Source organism: Oncorhynchus kisutch, linkage group LG18 (assembly GCF_002021735.2).
Source record: "Oncorhynchus kisutch isolate 150728-3 linkage group LG18, Okis_V2, whole genome shotgun sequence".
Classification (NCBI taxonomy): Eukaryota; Metazoa; Chordata; class Actinopteri; order Salmoniformes; family Salmonidae; genus Oncorhynchus; species Oncorhynchus kisutch.
Genome location: NC_034191.2, coordinates 65,099,378 through 65,120,372, shown reverse-complemented (window position 1 = coordinate 65,120,372; position 20,995 = coordinate 65,099,378). Strand labels below are relative to the sequence as shown.

General features: G+C 44.8%; 1 protein-coding gene across 1 annotated transcript; it reads right to left on the bottom strand.

Annotated features, from left to right (window-relative positions):
* Positions 1-85: 85 nt before the first annotated feature.
* On the bottom strand, positions 86-19,463 carry abcc13 (ATP-binding cassette, sub-family C (CFTR/MRP), member 13). The gene is made up of 20 exons (XM_031796492.1): positions 19,062-19,463; positions 18,574-18,632; positions 18,135-18,449; positions 17,689-17,866; positions 17,104-17,358; positions 16,953-17,018; positions 16,664-16,801; positions 15,769-15,915; positions 15,570-15,630; positions 15,124-15,184; positions 14,243-14,303; positions 13,872-14,091; positions 13,602-13,756; positions 13,344-13,499; positions 10,672-10,862; positions 10,344-10,566; positions 7,693-7,824; positions 7,264-7,589; positions 2,919-3,113; positions 86-2,771 (listed from the first exon to the last, which is right to left on the bottom strand). Exons 1-20 carry the CDS (start codon positions 19,098-19,100, stop codon positions 2,645-2,647), a joined length of 3,105 nt encoding a protein of 1,034 aa, XP_031652352.1. The 5' UTR covers positions 19,101-19,463; the 3' UTR covers positions 86-2,644.
* Positions 19,464-20,995: the final 1,532 nt, after the last annotated feature.

Genomic DNA, 20,995 nt, shown 5'->3' with positions numbered 1-20,995 from the left:
GCAGGGAGAGGAGGGAGGGGAGGGAATGGAGGGAGAGGAGGGAGTGGAGGGAGAGGAGGGAGGGGAGGGAGTGGGGGAAAAGAGCAACATTTAAGGGAAAGTGAATAAAAGATAAAAAGAGAGAGGGAAAGAGGCAGGGAGGGGGAAATAGGGAAATAGGACTTTAAAATGGATATTGAAGTGTGTTGTTTGATCTGCTTCCCGTTGTTCAGGGTTTAGTACTAGCTTAACTCTCTGTTCCCTCACTGGGGAGCTATGTCTCAGACAGATCAGTCAGCTAAATGACTTTCCTAAATGTCCTGAAAAAAATAAAAAAATGTCCATGATCCAATCTAATTGAATGCATAATGCCAGTAAATATCTCATGGATGAAACAGTCAGTATTTATCCAATATTTATCACCGCCTGATATGAATACTGTAAGTGCAGTTTTGTGCATGTTACATGGTCTACAATGTTATATTTTATATTCCGTATAAGCATTGTCTAATGTGAGAGATTATCCACCTGGCTAAATATTGATACATGCCATACATCTCAACTTATCCTCCGATGTCCTGTGTTATTGCTTTCATATGATGGAATATATGAGAGTACTACATGTGTTTTCTTTCAAAGGCAAACACACGTGTAGCACGCTCAACCATTGAACAAGGTTTTAATAAGGGATTTGTGTATGTTTCAGTGTGTATGTGTTGGATGGAGTGTTGTACATACATTAGGTTCTAGAGGTTCTAGAAACACATACAGTAGATCAGTGGTACATATATGAGACTAGATTCTGGTGATGGTGTGGTACGTTTTGGAGCCTGTGTGTGAATGTGTTGTTAAGAAGTGGCGTGTTTTGTACTCAGCGTTGTGATGCAGTCACTGTCCTGCTAGCATGTCTACCCACAGCCAGAGATGAAAACAGAGTTTATAAAGAGCCTTGTAGAAACTGAAAGATACCTTTTTCACCCATAACTTGTTTTGTGACGAGATAACTCAATAAAAAAGCTTTATGTGATTCATTGACGTCGTGTTTAATTGTGCATTTTCGATGATGAGACATGACACGCACGCACACACTGAAGAGTGTGTGTGGGTTACCCCAGTCAGTTATTAGTCGTACTTTGTTAAAGTGATTAGCCTGCCAATTAAACTTATCAGTCCTGTGCTTCAACAAGAGCACACACACACACGGAGGTTCTGGTAATTATAGATATGAGTAATCATTGCATTTTAAAGCTCAGGGTAAAATTAAGAAAATAGAACCTTCAACATTTGATGTTCATTAGAAACACACACACAGCGATGATCAGCTACAATTGATCATGTATCGTCAGAATGAGTTCAAAAGGACACAATACATTTTGTATACATTGTAGAGATTTTGTATAAACAGTACTGGCCAAGCCTGAATGTACCCGTAACAGTAGATACAGAGCTGGACGGATAATCCTGGTCAATAAAAGCCCTCTTCAATCAGAACAGATTTATGCCTAACCGGGAGCGAGAGAGTGAGAGATCAAACAAATTAAGAGAAGGGCAGTTGGGAGAGAGACAGAGAGAGAGAGACAGAGAGACAGAGAGAGAGAGAAATGAAAGATAAATTAAGAGAAGGGGGTTGGGAGACAGAGATAGAGACAGAGAGAGAGAGAGAGAGAGAGAGAGAGAGAGACAGAGAGAGAGAGAGAGAGACAGAGAGAGAGAGAGACAGAGAGAGAGAGAGAAATGAAAGATAAATTAAGAGAAGGGGGTTGGGAGAGAGACACAGAGAGAGAGTCTGTAGTCCAGGCAGTAGTTTGTTGTGCTGGTGTCAGTCATTGAGATAAACTTGCTGTATGTATTGAGTGCTGTGCTTACTGTGCTGTATTTGTTGTACTTTTACTATTGATCCTGTATCACCACATAGTCTGAGTACACTTAAAGCCCTGGCCACAGTCCATGCGGTTCCTCTATAACTCAGTTTCACATTGACCATATTGCAAAAGCATCACAGTCACGGCAACCAGATAGCCCCATTGAGCCAAGATGGACGCTGCTGGTAGAGGATGAGGTAAGTAACCTCATCACAATGTATAGCCCTTTAGGATCCTCTTACGAGGGGCACTTAACACATGGTAATATAATAATATGGTCATTTAGCAGATGCTTTTATCCAGAGTGTCACACAACTCTGGTGTTATTACTCTGGTGTTGAAACCCACAACTCTGGTGTTATTATTCTGGTGTTGAAACCCACAACTCTGGTGTTATTACTCTGGTGTTGAAACCCACAACTCTGGTGTTATTACACTGGTGTTGAAACCCACAACTCTGGTGTTATTACTCTGGTGTTGAAACCCACAACTCTGGTGTTATTATTCTGGTGTTGAAACCCACAACTCTGGTGTTATTATTCTGGTGTTGAAACCCACAACTCTGGTGTTATTACTCTGGTGTTGAAACCCACAACTCTGGTGTTATTACTCTGGTGTTGAAACCCACAACTCTGGTGTTATTATTCTGGTGTTGAAACCCACAACTCTGGTGTTATTACTCTAGTGTTGGAACCCCATGCTTCAAACAACTGAGCAAACTCAAACAGCTAGTCCAGCATCATTATGATCATGGGTAAAATGATCCTAGTTCTGTTCCTAATACCAACTTCCACCCTCATTCTTCACTCTTCTTCTGTGTCTTGGTTTCTATGTGTCTCAGAGAGCAGCTGGGAGAACAGTGCCCCCCTCTGGAGGAGAGCAGAGGCGCAGTCAAACTCAGCCACACGTCCCCCATCTAACACCAACACCCTGGAGAGGCAGGGAGAGAAGGAGGGGGAAAGAGAGATACAACTGGTCAAGCATATGGAAAAAAGTGAGCAACATTAATCTCTTCTTATAAGATGAAATGACAGAACACAAATCCCACAGAGGAACACAGATCTCAGTAACCCTCACCTGTCAGTGTGTGTGACATTCCCAGGGTTCTGTGTTAGATACAGCCCGGTGCAGTGGGAGAAGTGTGTGTGTATGATGCTCTGGAGCAGCCTCTCAGTGTGGACGTCTACAGGGGGAACAGGGTCCTCCACTACCAGGACAACACAGTCCTTCAACAGGGCACGACACACACACAGCAGCCTCCTCTCACTGGAGCTGGAGAGGGAGAGGGAGTTGCAGACTGAGGTTTACGGTTGAGGAGGCTGGTGGGAGGAGCTATAGGAGGACAGGCACATTGTAATGGCTGGAAATGATTAAATGGAACTTATCAAACACATCAAACATATGGAAACCACATTTGATTCCATTCCAGCCATTACAATGAGCCTGTCCTCCTATAACTCATCCCACCAGCCTCCTCTGATTTTAGTCTACACACTTGTCAATCTGCCACATACGTTTCACATGCACACCTGTCTCTCTCTCCCACCTGTACCTATCTCTCTCTCACACCTGTACCTGTCTCTCTCTCTCTCCCACCTGTACCTATCTCTCTCTCACACCTGTACCTGTCTCTCTCTCTCTCACACCAGCACCTGTCTCTCTCTCTCTCACACCTGCACCTGTCTCTCTCTCACACACCTGTACCTGTCTCTCTCTCTCTCTCTCTCTCTCACACCTGCCTCTCTCTCTCACACCTGCCTCTCTCTCTCACACCTGCACCTGTCTCTCTCTCTCTCACACCTGTACCTGTCTCTCACTCTCACACCTGCAACTGTCTCACACACCTGCACCTGCCTCTCTCTCTCTCTCACACCTGCAACTGTCTCTCTCACTCTCACACCTGCACCTGTCTCTCTCTCATACACCTGCACCTGCCTCGCTCTCACACCTGTACCTGTCTCTCTCTCACACAACTGCCTCTCTCTCACACACCTGTACCTGTCTCTCACTCTCACACCTGCAACTGTCTCACACACCTGCACCTGCCTCTCTCTCTCTCTCACACCTGCAACTGTCTCTCTCACTCTCACACCTGCACCTGTCTCTCTCTCATACACCTGCACCTGCCTCGCTCTCACACCTGTACCTGTCTCTCTCTCACACACCTGCCTCTCTCTCTCACACCTGCACCTGTCTCTCTCTCACACCTGCCTCTCTCTCACACCTGTACCTGTCTCTCTCTCACACAACTGCCTCTCTCTCACACACCTGTACCTGTCTCTCTCACACACCTGCACCTCTCTCTCTCACACACCTGCACCTCTCTCACTCTCACACCTGCACCTGTATCTCTCTCACACCTGCCCCTGTCTCTATCTCACACACCTGTACCTGTTTCTCACTCTCACACACCTGTACCTGTCTCTCACTCTCACACCTGCACCTGTCTCTCACACACCTGCACCTGCCTCTCTCTCTCTCACACCTGCACCTGTCTCTCACTCTCACACCTGCACCTGTCTCTCTCTCATACACCTGCACCTGCCTCTCTCTCACACCTGTACCTGTCTCTCACACACCTGTATCTCTCTCTCACTCTCACACACCTGTACCTGTCTCTCACACCTGCACCTGTCTCTCACACACCTGCACCTGCCTCTCTCTCACACCTGCACCTGTCTCTCTCTCTCACACCTGCACCTGTCTCTCACTCTCACTCTCACACCTGCACCTGTCTCTCTCTCATACACCTGCACCTGCCTCTCTCTCACACCTGTACCTGTCTCTCTCTCACACACCTGCCTCTCTCTCAAACACCTGCACCTGTCTCTCACTCTCACACCTGTCTCTCACTCTCACACCTGTATCTGTCTCTCTCTCTCACACCTGCACCTGTCTCTCACACCTGCCCCTCTCTCACACCTGTACCTGTCTCTCTCTCACACACCTGCCTCTCTCTCACACACCTGTACCTGTCTCTCTCACACACCTGCACCTCTCTCTCTCACACCTGCACCTCACTCTCACACCTGCACCTGTATCTCTCTCACACCTGCACCTGTCTCTCTCTCACACCTGCACCTGTCTCTCTCTCACACCTGTACCTGTCTCTCTCTCACACACCTGTACCTCTCTCTCACTCTCACACACCTGTACCTGTCTCTCACTCTCACACACCTGTACCTGTCTCTCACTCTCACACCTGCACCTGTCTCTCACACACCTGCACCTGCCTCTCTCTCTCTCACACCTGCACCGGTCTCTCTCTCTCACACCTGCACCTGTCTCTCACTCTCACACCTGCACCTGTCTCTCTCTCATACACCTGCACCTGCCTCTCTCTCACACCTGTACCTGTCTCTCTCTCACACACCTGCCTCTTTCTCAAACACCTGCACCTGTCTCTCACTCTCACACCTGTCTCTCACTCTCACACCTGTATCTGTCTCTCTCTCTCACACCTGCATCTGTCTCTCTCTCTCACACCTGCCCCTCTCTCACACCTGTACCTGTCTCTCTCTCACACACCTGCCTCTCTCTCACACACCTGTACCTGTCTCTCTCACACACCTGCACCTCTCTCTCTCAGACCTGCACCTCTCACTCTCACACCTGCACCTGTATCTCTCTCACACCTGTACCTGTCTCTCACTCTCACACCTGCACCTGTCTCTCTCACACACCTGTACCTGTCTCTCACACACCTGTACCTGTCTCTCAGACACCTGTACCTGTCTCTCTCACACCTGTACCTGTCTCTCTCACACCTGTACCCGTATACAGCTGTCTGATACCTACAGTGCCTTGCGAAAGTATTCGGCCCCCTTGAACTTTGCGACCTTTTGCCACATTTCAGGCTTCAAACATAAAGATATAAAACTGTATTTTTTTGTGAAGAATCAACAACAAGTGGGACACAATCATGAAGTGGAACGACATTTATTGGATATTTCAAACCTTTTTAACAAATCAAAAACGGAAAAATTGGGCGTGCAAAATTATTCAGCCCCTTTACTTTCAGTGCAGCAAACTCTCTCCAGAAGTTCAGTGAGGATCTCTGAATGATCCAATGTTGACCTAAATGACAAATGATGATAAATACAATCCACCTGTGTGTAATCAAGTCTCCGTATAAATGCACCTGCACTGTGATAGTCTCAGAGGTCCATTAAAAGCGCAGAAAGCATCATGAAGAACAAGGAACACACCAGGCAGGTCCGAGATACTGTTGTGAAGAAGTTTAAAGCCGGATTTGGATACAAAAAGATTTCCCAAGCTTTAAACATCCCAAGGAGCACTGTGCAAGCGATAATATTGAAATGGAAGGAGTATCAGACCACTGCAAATCTACCAAGACCTGGCCGTCCCTCTAAACTTTCAGCTCATACAAGGAGAAGACTGATCAGAGATGCAGCCAAGAGGCCCATGATCATTCTGGATGAACTGCAGAGATCTACAGCTGAGGTGGGAGACTCTGTCCATAGGACAACAATCAGTCGTATATTGCACAAATCTGGCCTTTATGGAAGAGTGGCAAGAAGAAAGCCATTTCTTAAAGATATCCATAAAAAGTGTCGTTTAAAGTTTGCCATAAGCCACCTGGGAGACACACCAAACATGTGGAAGAAGGTGCTCTGGTCAGATGAAACCAAAATTGAACTTTTTGGCAACAATGCAAAATGTTATGTTTGGCGTAAAAGCAACACAGCTCATCACCCTGAACACACCATCCCCACTGTCAAACATGGTGGTGGCAGCATCATGGTTTGGGCCTGCTTTTCTTCAGCAGGGACAGGGAAGATGATTAAAATTGATGGGAAGATGGATGGAGCCAAATACAGGACCATTCTGGAAGAAGTCTGCAAAAGACCTGAGACTGGGACGGAGATTTGTCTTCCAACAAGACAATGATCCAAAACATAAAGCAAAGTCTACAATGGAATGGTTCAAAAATAAACATATCCAGGTGTTAGAATGGCCAAGTCAAAGTCCAGACCTGAATCCAATCGAGAATCTGTGGAAAGAACTGAAAACTGCTGTTCACAAATGCTCTCCATCCAACCTCACTGAGCTCGAGCTGTTTTGCAAGGAGGAATGTGAAAAAATTTCAGTCTCTCGATGTGCAAAACTGATAGAGACATACCCCAAGCGACTTACAGCTGTAATCGCAGCAAAAGGTGGCGCTACAAAGTATTAACTTAAGGGGGCTGAATAATTTTGCACGCCCAATTTTTCAGTTTTTGATTTGTTAAAAAAAGTTTGAGATATATCCAATAAATGTCGTTCCACTTCATGATTGTGTCCCACTTGTTGTTGATTCTTCACAAAAAAATACAGTTTTATATCTTTATGTTTGAAGCCTGAAATGTGGCAAAAGGTCGCAAAGTTCAAGGGGGCCGAATACTTTCGCAAGGCACTGTACCTGAGCCCGGCCCCTCCGTGTTGTAGTGGGTAGAGGAGCTGTCCTGGCAGCAAGCTGACCCTTTCCTTCAGGTGGCACCTCTCCAGTGCCTGCCACACCTGGGCATCCCCATGGCAACCCCAGGGGTCCAGGTTGGAGCGCAGTGAACAGGAGAACAGAGTTGGAACCCGAGCTATGACCGCCAACCGGCTGCGAAGGTCATGGAGTCCCACACTAGAGATGTCCACCCCGTCAATCATCAACACGCCCCTTCGGCCCTCCACCAATCGGAAGAGAGAACTGGTTATGGCATCCAGCTCTGCTCCTGATCTGCTCACCACACCAACCTGTAGAGTAACATAAACCTAGTAGTATATACATGTACACATTCACACACCTACAGCAAAGTACACACAAACACACACAGAGAATCAAGGCTCACACACAAACCTTCTCTCTGGTCCGAGTGCAAAAAGACAGTTCAGCGGGTGATGGGTTAAGCTCCGTCTCATAGCTCCTGAACTCCACCACTCCCTCCTTTGGCCAGCTAGGGGGTGCTCTACAGGGCACAGACCAGGGGGGCTGAGAGAGGAAGAGAAGAGAGGGAGTGATATACAGTACACAAAAGTATGGACACACCTACTCATTCAAGGGTTTTTCTTTGTTTGTACTATTTTCTACATTGTAGAATAACAGTTAAGACATACACTATGAAATAACACATGGAATCATGTATAACCACAAAAAGTGTTAATCAAAATATATTTCATATTTGAGATTCTTCAAAGCAGCCACCCTTTACCTTGATGACAGCTTTGCACACTCTTGGCATTCTCTCAACCGGCTTCATGAGGTATTCACCTGGAATGTATTTCAATTAACAGCTGTGCCTTGTTAAAAGTGAATTTGTGGAATTTCTTTCCTTCGTAATGCATTTGAGCCAATCAGTTGTGTTGTGACAAGGTAGGGGTGGTATACAGAAGATAGCCCTGTTTGGTAAAATACCAATTCCATATTATGCCAAGAACAGCTCAAATAAGCAAAGAGGAATGAGAGTTCATCATTACTTTAAGACATGTAGGTCAGTAAGTGTGAAAAATGTCAAGAACTTTGAACATTTCTTCAAGTGCAGTCGCAAAAACAATCAAGCGCTATGATGAAACTGTCTCTCATGAGGACCGCCACAGGAAAGGAAGACCCAGAGTTACCTCTGCTGCAGGTAGAGGATATGTCCATTAGAGCATTATGCAGCGACACACCATCCCATCTGGTTTGCGCTTAGTGGTACTATCATTTGTTTTTCAAGACGACAATGACCCAACACACTTCCAGGCTGTGTAAGGGCTATTTGACCAATACATAGAGTGATGGAGTGCTGCATCAGATGACCTGGCCTCCACAATCACCAGACCTCAACCCAGTTGAGATGGTTTGGGATGAGTTGGACCGCAGAGTGAAGGAAAAGCAGCCAACAAGTGCTCAGCATATGTGGGAACTCCTTCAAGACTGTTGCATTTCAGGTGAAGCTGTTTGAGAGAATGCCAAGAGTATGCAAAGCTGCCATCAAGGCAAAGGGTGGCTACTTTGAAGATCTGTGTCCTCTCTCTACTCTGTTTAATACCATAACAGTACTGTATCTGTGTCCTCTCTCTACTCTGTTTAATACCATAACAGTGCTGTATCTGTGTCCTCTCTCTACTCTGTTTAATACCATAACAGTGCTGTATCTGTGTCCTCTCTCTACTCTGTTTAATACCATAACAGTGCTGTATCTGTGTCCTCTCTCTACTCTGTTTAATACCATAACAGTGCTGTATCTGTGTCCTCTCTCTACTCTGTTTAATACCATAACAGTGCTGTATCTGTGTCCTCTCTCTACTCTGTTTAATATCATAACAGTGCTGTATCTGTGTCCTCTCTCTACTCTGTTTAATACCATAACAGTACTGTATCTGTGTCCTCTCTCTACTCTGTTTAATACCATAACAGTGCTATATCTGTGTCCTCTCTACTCTGTTTAATACCATAACAGTGCTGTATCTGTGACAGTAACTGTAGCCTACCTCTTTCTTTCTCTCTACTCTGTAGCCTACCTCTTTCTCTCCCTCTACCCTGTAGCATACCTCTTTCTCTCTCTCTACCCTGTAGCCTACCTCTTTCTCTCTCTCTACCCTGTAGCCTACCTCTTTCTCTCTCTCTCTACTCGGTAGCCTACCTCTTTCTCTCTCTCTACTCGGTAGCCTACCTCTTTCTCTACTCTGTAGCCTACCTCTTTCTCTCTCTCTACTCTGTAGCCTACCTCTTTCTCTCTCTCTACCCTGTAGCCTACCTCTTTCTCTCTCTCTCTACTCGGTAGCCTACCTCTTTCTCTACCCTGTAGCCTACCTCTTTCTCTCTCTCTCTACCCTGTAGCCTACCTCTTTCTCTCTCTCTACTCTGTAGCCTACCTATTTCTCTCTCTCTCTACTCTGTAGCCTACCTATCTCTCTCTCTACTCTGTAGCCTACCTCTTTCTTTCTCTCGACTCTGTAGCCTACCTCTTTCTCTCTCTCTACCCTGTAGCCTACCTCTCTCTACTCTGTAGCCTACCTCTCTCTACTCTGTAGCCTACCTCTCTCTACTCTGTAGCCTACCTCTCTCTACTCTGTAGCCTACCTCTCTCTCTACTCTGTAGCCTACCTCTCTCTCTACTCTGTAGCCTACCTCTCTCTACTCTGTAGCCTACCTCTCTCTACTCTGTAGCCTACCTCACTCTACTCTGTAGCCTACCTCTCTCTACTCTGTAGCCTACCTCTCTCTACTCTGTAGCCTACCTCTCTCTCTCTCTCTACTCTGTAGCCTACCTCTCTCTCTCTCTACTCTGTAGCCTACCTCTCTCTACTCTGTAGCCTACCTCTCTCTCTCTCTCTACTCTGTAGCCTACCTCTCTCTCTCTCTCTACTCTGTAGCCTACCTCTCTCTCTCTCTCTACTCTGTAGCCTACCTCTCTCTACTCTGTAGCCTACCTCTCTCTCTACTCTGCAGCCTACCTCTCTCTCTACTCTGTAGCCTACCTCTCTCTCTACTCTGCAGCCTACCTCTCTCTCTACTCTGCAGCCTACCTCTCTCTCCATGTGTGCATGTTGGTCCATCTTCTGGATGGCACCAGCACTGCTCTCTACGCCACAGCTTGCTTGGACCAGGAGATGAAGAACCTCTCTCAGGCTGAGGGTGTAAGTCAGGACCAGTCCTACAGTACTGGGGTCTACCTCAGAGTCCAGTAGAGTCACAGAGACCAGGAACAGAACCAGTCCTGCAAAGGCATCCAACCACACTGATACCCACCTAGAGAGAGAGATATAACATTTTATTAACACACACTATTTCTGTGTTTGTAATATGTATGAGTTATGTGAATGTGTTTGTGTGTAAAGGGTCCTGTCCTCTAACCTGTCCAATAAAATGCAGTTGTAGCGACACACCAGGTGCTCGTTGAGGGCACCATAGCAACGGGTCAAGGGGTCGTCATGACTACCACTGGTGACCTCATCCCTGTGTGACTCAGAAAGGAGGGATGAGAGAGAGGAGGCAGAGTCTGAAACCATCCTCCTCACCTGACCCGAGACTGACCTGTAGTATGACTGAGAGAGAGAGAGAGGATAGATAGATGGAGGAGAGAAATGGAAGAACAGAAGGCGAGTATAAGAGAAAAATGCAGTTTGCTGAGTAACATCTGTCTCCATGTGTTTCTTACAGAAACTAAAGCAGATCAGTGAGTCAGTGATGTGATTACTCCATCTAGTGGACAGGAATGTACTTACAGCATATAGACAGACGAAAGGCATCAAAAACATTTTATACCATACCATTACATGTAATACCATACCATTACATGTTATGTAATACCATTACATGTTATACCATTACATGTTATATACCATACCATTACATTTTATATCATACCGTTACATGTAATACCATACCATTACATGTTATTTTTATTTTTTATTTCATCTTTATTTAACCAGGTAGGCTAGTTGAGAACAAGTTCTCATTTGCAACTGCGACCTGGCCAAGATAAAGCGTAGCAAATCGACACATAACAACAACACAGAGTTACACATGGAATAAACAAAACATGCAGTCAATAATACAGTAGAACAAATTCTACCATTACATGTTATAAATTATACCATTACATACCATTACAAATTATACCATTACATGTTATATCATACCATTACGTGTTATATCATACCATTACGTGTTATATCATACCATTACATGTTATACCATACCATTACTTTTTATATCATACCGTTACATGTTATACCATATCATTACATGTTATACCATTACATGTTATACCATACCATTACATGTAATACCATTACATGTTATATCATACCATTACTTTTTATACCATACCGCTACATGTTAAACCATTACATGTTATACCATACCATTACATGTTATACCATACCGTTACATTTTATACCATACCGTTACATGTTATACCATACCGTTACATGTTATACCATTACATGTTATACCATACCATTACATGTTATACCATACCGTTACATGTTATACCATACCGTTACATGTTATACCATACCGTTACATGTTATACCATACCGTTACATTTTATACCATACCGTTACATGTTATACCATACCGTTACATGTTATACCATTACATGTTATACCATACCATTACATGTTATACCATACCGTTACATGTTATACCATACCGTTACATGTTATACCATACCGTTACATGTTATACCATACCGTTACATTTTATACCATTACATGTTATACCATACCGTTACATTTTATACCATACCGTTACATGTTATACCATACCGTTACATGTTATACCATTACATGTTCTACCATACCATTACATGTTATACCATACCGTTACATGTTATACCATACCGTTACATGTTATACCATACCGTTACATGTTATACCATACCGTTACATGTTATACCATACCGTTACATGTTATACCATACCGTTACATGTTATACCATACCGTTACATGTTATACCATTACATGTTATACCATACCATTACATGTTATACCATACCGTTACATGTTATACCATACCGTTACATGTTATACCATACCGTTACATGTTATACCATACCGTTACATTTTATACCATACCGTTACATGTTATACCATTACATGTTATACCATACCATTACATGTAATACCATACCGTTACATGTTATACCATTACATGTTATATCATTACATGTTATACCATACCGCTACATTTTATACCATTGCATTTTATACCATTACATTTTATACCATATTACATGTTATTCCATTACATGTTATACCATTACGTGTTATATCATACCGTTACATGTTATACCATACCGTTACATGTTATACCATACCATTACATGTTATACCATACCGTTACATGTTATACCATACCGCTACATGTTATACCATTACATGTTATACCATACCATTACATGTTATACCATACCGTTACATTTTATACCATACCGTTACATGTTATACCATTACATGTTATACCATACCGTTACATGTTATACCATCACATGTTATACCATACCGCTACATTTTATACCATTATATTTTATACCATTACATTTTATACCATATTACATGTTATTCCATTACATGTTATACCATTACGTGTTATATCATACCGTTACATGTTATACCATACCATTACATGTTATACCATTATATGTTATATCATACCATTACATGTAATACGATACCATACCATGTTATACCATTACATGTTATAACATTATATGTTATATCATACCATTACATGTTATACCATACCATACCATGTTATACCATTACATGTTATACCATTACATGTAATACCATACCATACCATGTTATACCATTACATGTAATACCATACCATTACATGTTATACCATACCATTACATGTTATATCATATCATTACATTTTATACCATTACATGTTATATCATATCATTACATTTTATACCATTACATGTTATATCATACCATTACATGTTATACCATACCATTACATTTTATATCATAGCGTTACATTTTATATCATACCATTACATGCTATACTGTACCTGTATTGTGAGGAAGAGGTAAGTCAGCACCGGAACTATCAGGATGAAGAGAGGGGAGATGTAGACAATCAGCAGCACTGTCACAAACACCTGCAGCCAACAGGAGAGCCAGGAGAGGAGGTTGGTGGGGACTAGCTCGTCAATCACGTACATCTCCTACAGAGAGAGAGACAGACAGAGATACATGTGAACCTATTTTCTATACATTTTTATAAAAAATTAGGGCCATAATGTCATTGCTTATAGATCCTCTCTCACCTGTGATAGGCTGCGCAGGACCAGAGAAGAGGGCGTGATCTGGTAGAATCTGAGAGGAAGGCGGAGCCGAGCAAAGAGCAGCTCAGAGTGGAGACTGGCAGACGCCTTCAGAGAACCACCAGTGACTGCTAATGCTACACAGCACACGGACAGAGCTGAAATACACACGCTCGCGAGTTAGACAGTAGGCACGCAAACACACACACACACACACACACACACACACACACACACACACACACACACACACACACACACACACACACACACCTTGCAGCAGCCCCAGTACAGCGTAGACAGATAGTCGTGAGTCTCGTAGTTCTCTCCATTCCTCCAGCCCCTGTAGTTCTTTAGCCTGTCTGGTCCACACGGCTAACAGACCGGTCTGACACACACCCACCACACAAACACACACCTGGGATAATACAGTCAACAACACCCAGCCCAAGCCACACACATGCAGATACAGCCGAATACACACACTGCTCACCTGCAGGGAGAATACACATACAATTATTCTGTCACTTTGTAAACTGCAAGGTTGAGATTAGAAGAGGAAAATACTGTGTTATAACAGCTGACCTCGGGACAGATTCTGTTTGTATTCTATGTGTAGATTGATCCTAGATCTGTGTACTCACACCATGTTTGGGCAGATGTACAGTGTTTGCTTCTGTCTCTCTCAAGGTCTCATTACTGCACCTGTTAATGAGAGGGGACATTTTATGTATTTGTGTGTGTGTGTGAGAGAGAGAGAGAGAGAGAGAGAGAGAGAGAGAGAGAGAGAGAGAGAGAGAGAGAGAGATGGATTGGGGGAAGGGTTAGTGAAGGAAAAGATGTATGTGTGTATGTCTATGTCTCAGCATGCATGACCACAGATCAGATATGATGAGAGGGAAGTAATGCGGTGAGGACCAGGTCAGGGCTCTGCTCTGTGTGTCTAATGCTCTTATCTCTGTGAGGGGGTTAATGTTGTGGATTAGAAAGATTTGTAATTTAGCCTTTCTAACCCCCTCAAACACGCCATGGCTCGCGTGCGCACGCACACACACACACACACACACACACACACACACACACACACACACACACACACACACACCTCTCATCTATCTTAGCCTCTGCACAAACCTCCACTCCCTTTCCACTCTCTCACACACACCAACCTCAACCCATCTCACCCTCATCTTTGTATTCACCTCAACCCGACCTTGCTGGCATAATCAAAAATTTTACCCTGCATAAACCAACCCCTACCCCAATCTGACCAATCAGACCAGCACAGATGAGAGACCCTTGTCCAATCAGAGGGCAGAGATTAGTTTGGGGATGAGCCTCGGTCAGTCCCTTGATGTCGCATGGCCAGAGAAACTGAGTCATCTGTGTGTGTGTGTGTGTGTGTGTATAATCCAAGCCTTCTCATTATTGTGTAAGCAGGTTAGGTAATAACATAACACACTACAGCTTAGGGATGACAGGGGACATGCTTTCTAGTTAATAAACAGAAAAAACACACACACACCGATCTGAGTGCTCCTCGAGACAGCTTTTCTTGACCCCATTCTCTGAAAGAGTGCCATTCTCTGAAAAAGAGATTCATAAAGATTTAGGAAAAGGATTCCGGTACACACACAGAGGGTAGAGGGTTGGATCAGGTCAGATTTGTACAGTATCATGCTAATGCTAGGTAAGTGTGTGTGTGTGTTACACTATACAGGTGTGCTCCCGAGTGGCGCGGGAACTGCATCTCAGTGCTAGAGGCGTCACTACAGAACCTGGTTCGATTCCGGGCTGTATCACAATCGGCCGTGATTGAGAGTCCTATAGAGCAGCCACAATTTGCCCAGCGTCATCCGGGTTTGGGTTTGGCTGGGGTAGGCCGTCATTGTAAATAAGAATTTATTCTTAACTGACTTGCCTAGTTAAATAAATGTTCAAAATAAATAATAAATACCTGTAGTTAGTTACCTGTGTGAGAGACTTCCTGTGAGAAGAGGAAGTGGTCCAGATGACAGAGGGAGTGCCAGGTCTGTCAATCAAAAAGAAAGAGAGCGGGGTTAGGCAGAAGTCTTTACTGTGTGTGTGTGTGTGTGTGTGTGTGTGTGTGTGTGTGTGTGTGTGTGTGTGTGTGTGTGTGTGTGTGTGTGTGTGTGTGTGTGTGTGTTACCTGTGTGAGGTGCAGTGCCAGGGAGGGCAGTAGGTTAAAAGGTGAGCGTAGCAGTGTGAACAGACACACACAGGTGAACACCTGAGACGCTGTCAGAACATTACCATCATCCACCAGCACATACACACCCAAACTGGACACACACACCTGTAGAGACACAGAAAGGGGAGTGTGTGTGTGTTAGTACATGTTAATCATCCATCACCATCTATCAGTCCTCATCTACAGTATCCATCAGTCCACAATAACAATCACAGACCAAACTATCCGATCCCAGATCCATTCATCGATAATCACTGATCCTCATCTGTGATCCGGTCAGATTAGGGTTGATCTCTGCACATTATTGAAACATCTAATATCCTTTCCAGTGCTGTATGTGCGTGTTAGGTTTGTCTCTCCAGGGCTCAGGTAGGCGGACACCAGTCTGGACAGAAAGCTGTGATTGGATGCTGATTGGATCCCTCAGATTGCATATCAGCTTCTGGGTCAGAGAGGTGGTAGGAAGATTACGACCGAAAAATGAAACGCACGCAATGTCCCAGACTGTCCACAACGCTGAGTCTGTATTAGTGATCAGCTTAGGACAGGGCTAAGCAACTACCCTCTCTATCTGGCCAGAGGGACCATGGGACTCACTAAAGTAGGGGGCTTTTTAAACACAAATCCCAATTCATTAACAAGGCTTATGTAGGTCTACTTTCTCATCAGTGTTGATGATATTGACACGTTTGTACTGTTTAGTGACTGAACTAGGCAGCCTTGGTCCTGGAGAGCTACAGTGTCTCAGCTGGTGTCCCAGTCCAACACTGACCTTCAAACTCTACTGCACCTGTCTGTTAGGGTATTTCTGAGGGAGAGAGATGTCAGGAGAGGTCAGCGGTCAAAGACGGACCAGGAAAGGCACACAGACGCGGTCCAATAGGGAGAAGGCCGTCAGGAATCCCAGAATCCTCAGCGTCTCCAGCTCCTTCTCTCTGGCAATGCCCACTCTGCACTGGAACCACGCCTCCAAGACCAACAACTTCACCGTCTAGAAGGATAGAGGGAGGAAGATAGAGAGGAAGTGGGAATAGAGAGAGTTGAGTACAACAGATATTAGATCACTTAGAAAAAGAGAAAGAGACAGGACCCAAGAAGTCTTGAGGTTACTAAGAAATTGAAAAAGAGTGTGAGAGACAGACTTTGATTCCGTTCAGCATCTCCTGCACGAGCTGCTGTCTTTCTCCCCTCACGCTCTCCTGGCTTCTCTGAGGGGGAAAATACATTGTTACACACATACACAGGTCTGCGCCACGCAGCCACACACACCCACAAACACACTCTCTCTGTTACCTGTAATAGCCTTGCCCTGCATTGTACAGCAGAGGTGAGCGGTACCAGCAGTAACAATACAGCTAGTCCCGCCAGAGAAGAGGGACCCAGCTCTCTCCACAGCAGACACACACACACTGTCCCCTGCACCCAGGAAGACCACAGGGCAGACAGGGAGACTGGGAGCTCTGCTAACCGTCCAACGTCAGCCCGGAGTGGGGTTAACGATGGGGCAGGGGAGGGTAGACACCCAGGAATACTGCACCGGGACAGGGCCTACAGTAGAAAAGGGAGAGGAAAGAGAGAGGAAGGGTGGAGAGGTGAAGGGAAGGGGGGGGGGGTGTAAGGACAAGGAAGGCAAGCATTTAACAGTGTTCTTTTATTTTCTTGAATGTATGTTCACTGAGAGAGAGAGAGAGAGAGAGAGAGAGAGAGAGAGAGAGAGAGAGAGAGAGAGAGAGAGAGAGAGAGAGAGAGAGAGAGAGAGAGAGAGAGAGAGAGAGAGAGAGAGGAGAGAGAGAGAGAGAGAGAGAGAGAGAGAGAGAGAGAGAGAGAGAGAGAGAGAGAGAGAGAGAGAGAGAGAGAGAGAGGTGGATGTCTCTGTACCTGTTTATACAAGGCTCCAGTCAGCGCTGTCTGAACTCTGACCTCAGTCATTCTGCTGTGACGCTCACACACCTGCTGGACCAGGGCGTGGCACACTACAGCAGCCAATAGTGCCAGGGCATGGGTAAGCCCAGACCAATCAAAGACAGGCTGGTTCTCACAGTAGAGAATACCATACCTGGGGGACAGGTGAGGCAGTGCAGTGTAAGGAAGAGGGTATCTATCACCTGTGTATATTCTTGCTGAATCTAGACGTTCTGTGCTCTTACACTTTTATAAATGTTTTATTACATTTTTTACAGATTCCTTCAGCAATATGGGAACAATATGCATTTGAAGATAACGCCACAGGAAATGTGTACATGGGTGTGTTTATGTGTGTGTGTGTGTGTGTGTCTGTTTCTGTGTCTGTGTCTGTGTGTACGTGTGTGTTTGTGTGTGTGTACCTGAGGGCCTGAGGGGGCAGGAGGGCCAGTAGGTCAGAGGTCATCCTCAGCAGGGTTACCTGGAGCAGTGAGGGGTGGAGCCACCCATACAGATGACACAGCAGGGCGGGGCCAGACAGGTGAACACCTGGGTGGGAGGTGTTTCCACCCAGTGATTCCTCCTCTCCTGACTCTTGGCTATGACTCCGTCCCTCTGTCGTCCGGTGCTGCTGCTGCTGCTGGAGGGCTGAGCATAAACTCTGGGCTGAGTCCTCATCGCCAAGGCAACACAGGTCCGACAGCTGTAGCCCCCTCCTATGGCCTGCTGACACGACTCTGACAGCAACCACAGCACAAAGGACATCATCAATCAAATAATCTGCCAGTTATGTAACATACATCAGATACATTATGTTTAATGATAATGATGCATCTAATGTGAAAATGTTAATATTGTTACCTGTAAATCCACCAGTAGGACAAACGGCTGAGGAAGGAAACATCCCTCTCCAGAGGCTTCTGTCCCATGCAGAGAGGGAGGAGAGGAAAAAAGAGTGGCAAACTCATTCAACTTTAACATAGACCTACTCTTCTTTTGTTTTCTTTCATTTTGGGTAAAGGGAATAAACAATGAGTCTTTAATACATTGTATTATTATAAGCTATAGCTTCTGCTTTTATTGATTGCTGTATACATCAAATGTATCATAATTAACACATTGTTTAATTTCTGCGGAGATCAGCTGTGGACAGTCTGTCAGTCTTATTTTAAAAAATGTTTATGAACCATCCTTTTAAAAGCTGTGACCTCTTAATTAAAGCTTAGGCTACTTGTATTTGGCCTCCCTCGTCGGTAGCGAAAACTCCGAACAGACACTATAAACTCCACAGAAACAAGAAAAGAACAAGAAAAGAAAGAACATAAAAATAGAAAAAAAACGGAACTCACCTGTTTTCCGCCCCATCTGGCGGAGAGACGGAGAGACATACCCGGGGAGGGACGCACACGCCAGTTTGGCCCCGAGAGAGGGGATGGAGTGGAAGAGGATGGAGGGGACAATAGCTCGCGGGGTGAATGGCCTAATGTACTAGTATGTCCACATCTGCACGCGGCCACAGCAGCAGACTGACAGCAGCACGCGACATCAGGCTATGATCTGGTCCATTTCATAACAGAAAACAACCTGAAAGAACGATATAAGCCCCAATTTGTCAATTTACGCCTCTGGTGACCTCTTTTCTTTGTTGTTTGCCTTTGCAGTTTTTAAATATCCGTTCCCATTGTCGTTGCATGGCTATGACTGACTGAATGAATTGATGGATGTTGAAGGAGCGTAAAGCGTGTTGTAGAATCCCGCTGACGGCCTGTGGGAGAGGTGCGCGGCTAGGGGCGTGTTTTATGGCTGTCAAAATTCTGACGGAGTTCATGGGCTGCGTTTACTTAGGCAACCCAATTCTGATATTTTTTTCTCCACTAATTGGTCTTTTTACCAATTACATCAGAAATGTTTCAGTGCTGATCTGATTGGTCAAAATACTAATTAGTGGAAAAAAATATCAGAATTGTGCTGCCTATTAAGACCGAGCTCATAACACAGCCACAAAGACAGATTCCACAGCCACAAAGTAAAAATTGGCACACACAAAAAAGGGCGTAATTTAATGCAGGGCTGCCAACCTTTGAAGAATCGTGGGAGTGAGATTTTGCCCAGATGGGGTCTGGGGGTCCTCCCCCAAGAACATTTTACACGTTTTAAAGCAAATTTCCTGTAATTCAATGTATTTTGGCATGGCTTCTGACCAGGGTGAAAAACACACAGGTCAGGTGTATTCAGAAGGCTTTGAACATTAAATGAACACTCAAATTTGACGACATTGTTGTTTTGAGATTTTTGGTGGGTAAACATTTTTGTAACATATTTTCTCAGTGATGACATCACCGCTATCACAAGCTGGCAGAGTGTTTAGTTCATTACCATGTGCAGCTCGAACACATCTATCTTGTAAAGATAAATTGACAGTTAATTGGATAATCACGGCTGAATGAGATGGCACAGAATCGCAAACATTGTTAATCTCCAATCAACATTAAAGAACCCTAAACTGAAGAAGTGTCTCTCTCACCGTCTCTCTAATAAGAGTACAAACTCCATAACTTCACCTACTCTATCAGTGTATAAATTCCAGAGTCATCAACCTCTAATTCATGGTCTTTCAGAGTCGGATTGAGTAAACCATCCGAAGAGATTGATCCAACACATACGGGCGCACCTGACCCATCCGTGCGGCCCCATATACAGAGAGAAAGATATCCCCAAGCTCTCCTGGGTGATTATGCTGTTGAATATCTCCCTCACCAGGAACAACGCCTATCCACAACTCAGGCACCTCCATCATTAGGACGAAGGCGTAGTCGAGCGGACATCCGATCAGAGAGGAGTGATACCAGCTCCAGATATAGTGCCCACTCATCGGTGAGCCGCTTCCCAGATCTATCCCATTTCCAAGCAGCTATGTGGAGGAAGGAATGAAGCTCATAGAGTTTAATGACCTACAATGTCAGCTAGAGCAAGATCACAACGTCGACGTAGAGTGTTGATGCATAGCAGCCCGAAGCCAGTGAAGCTCAGCGACGACAGGAAGAAGCTCAGCATCGACAGCAGGAAGCTCACCGGGCCCGAGGAGCATCTACAGAAGGTATCTAATGAGCTAGATCTAGTCAAGCTTGTCACGTCTTTTCTTAAAGAAAGAGATGAAGGTGTTGATGCAGCCAGAACCCAGGTGACTCAGTCAGAGGAGAGGAGCCCCTCGCCAGCGCCGTCTGATGAATTATGTGACAGCTTTGAGTCTATCCCACTGACACAACCGCACCACGCCAACCTA